Source organism: Nestor notabilis, unplaced genomic scaffold (genome assembly GCF_000696875.1).
Source record: "Nestor notabilis isolate BGI_N333 unplaced genomic scaffold, ASM69687v1 scaffold20783, whole genome shotgun sequence".
NCBI classification, from domain to species: domain Eukaryota; kingdom Metazoa; phylum Chordata; class Aves; order Psittaciformes; family Psittacidae; genus Nestor; species Nestor notabilis.
The window spans coordinates 4,008-5,053 of record NW_009923572.1 but is presented as its reverse complement, the minus strand read 5'-3'; the positions used below and the strand labels follow the sequence as shown (position 1 = coordinate 5,053).

The window sequence follows — 1,046 nt, the reverse complement described above, 5'->3', positions numbered from 1 at the left end:
AGGAATGACTCTCCCATCACTCTGCTGGGAGGAAGAACATTTTTCTCAATTGCCTCTCAGCTTCTCAGCACTTTATTGTTATTCAGATCTGTATTTTTCTTACATCAATCTCCTGCCAACCTTCGAAATTCATCACAGTCAGATCATTCCCAGCCCACCTCCCTGTACACTGTGCAGACAATGAGCAACTAGTTTGTGCCTTCCCATTGCCTCTGGTGAGCAAGCCAGGTGACTAGAGCTCGACCCAAGCATGTTTCTAGCGCTGCCTTAGAGCACTTTGCTTTCCTAACTCCAGCTGTTGGGGTGCTCGCACACCCCTTTTCCTTCCTGTCATAGGTTGGGCCTCCACCATGGGCTCTCTCAACTTTGTTTTCTGTAGGACAGTGTTGAGAGGGAAGTGCTACAGCAGCAGCTGCAAGAGGCAAACCGGAAAGCTCGGGAATATCGCAGCCAGCTGCTGAAGAAGGAGCAAGAGGCAGAGGAGTATCGGCTGAAGCTGGCAGCCATGGGCAGGCAGCAGCCCAGCCCCACGGAGCAGGCAGTGCTCGAGCAGGTCACCCAGCTTGACCCACTTGTGGTAACCTCAGAAGACATCAAGGAATCCGTGTTGTCCATGCTGGGAACGGATCAGTCGACTGATGCTGCCGTGGAGACTGTAACCTCCTAATCCTGGGGTTTGTAAAGGAGAAAATGATGGGGTGGGTTTGTTAAATAAGGTGCTGTTGGGCAGCCGTTGGTGTGTGCACAGGGCTCTTGTCAAAGCCACCCCATCTCCAGGGGCAGGAGCTTCTCCAGCCACCTGCAACATAACTCTGCTTTCAGCACGGTGCCAAAGGTGCTTTTAAAGCTTCACTTGGAGAAACTGGAAGCTTTTAAACAACATTTTAACCGGCGAGTGACCTGACGGCTTACTTTGTGATGTCAATACCTGCATTGTTGGGGAGGGGGAAGGAAACACCTCCTTGCCAAAGCAGCTGGTATTAGCTTTCAGCTGCCTGGAAATTAGAGCACTGCAAACAGGCTTTCTGGAATAATCTGAGGTGTTC

The 1,046-nt window shown here is 51.1% G+C and overlaps 1 protein-coding gene across 1 annotated transcript in view; it reads left to right on the top strand.

Annotated features, from left to right (window-relative positions):
- The window catches only part of GABPB2 (GA binding protein transcription factor, beta subunit 2), a 9,009-nt gene extending 8,342 nt beyond the window's left edge, over positions 1-667 (top strand). Inside the window, exon 9 of the mRNA XM_010012227.1 lies at positions 380-667. Coding sequence (XP_010010529.1) covers positions 380-667 — 288 coding nt within the window. The remainder of the gene's footprint in view (positions 1-379) is intronic.
- The last annotated feature ends 379 nt before the right edge of the window (positions 668-1,046 follow it).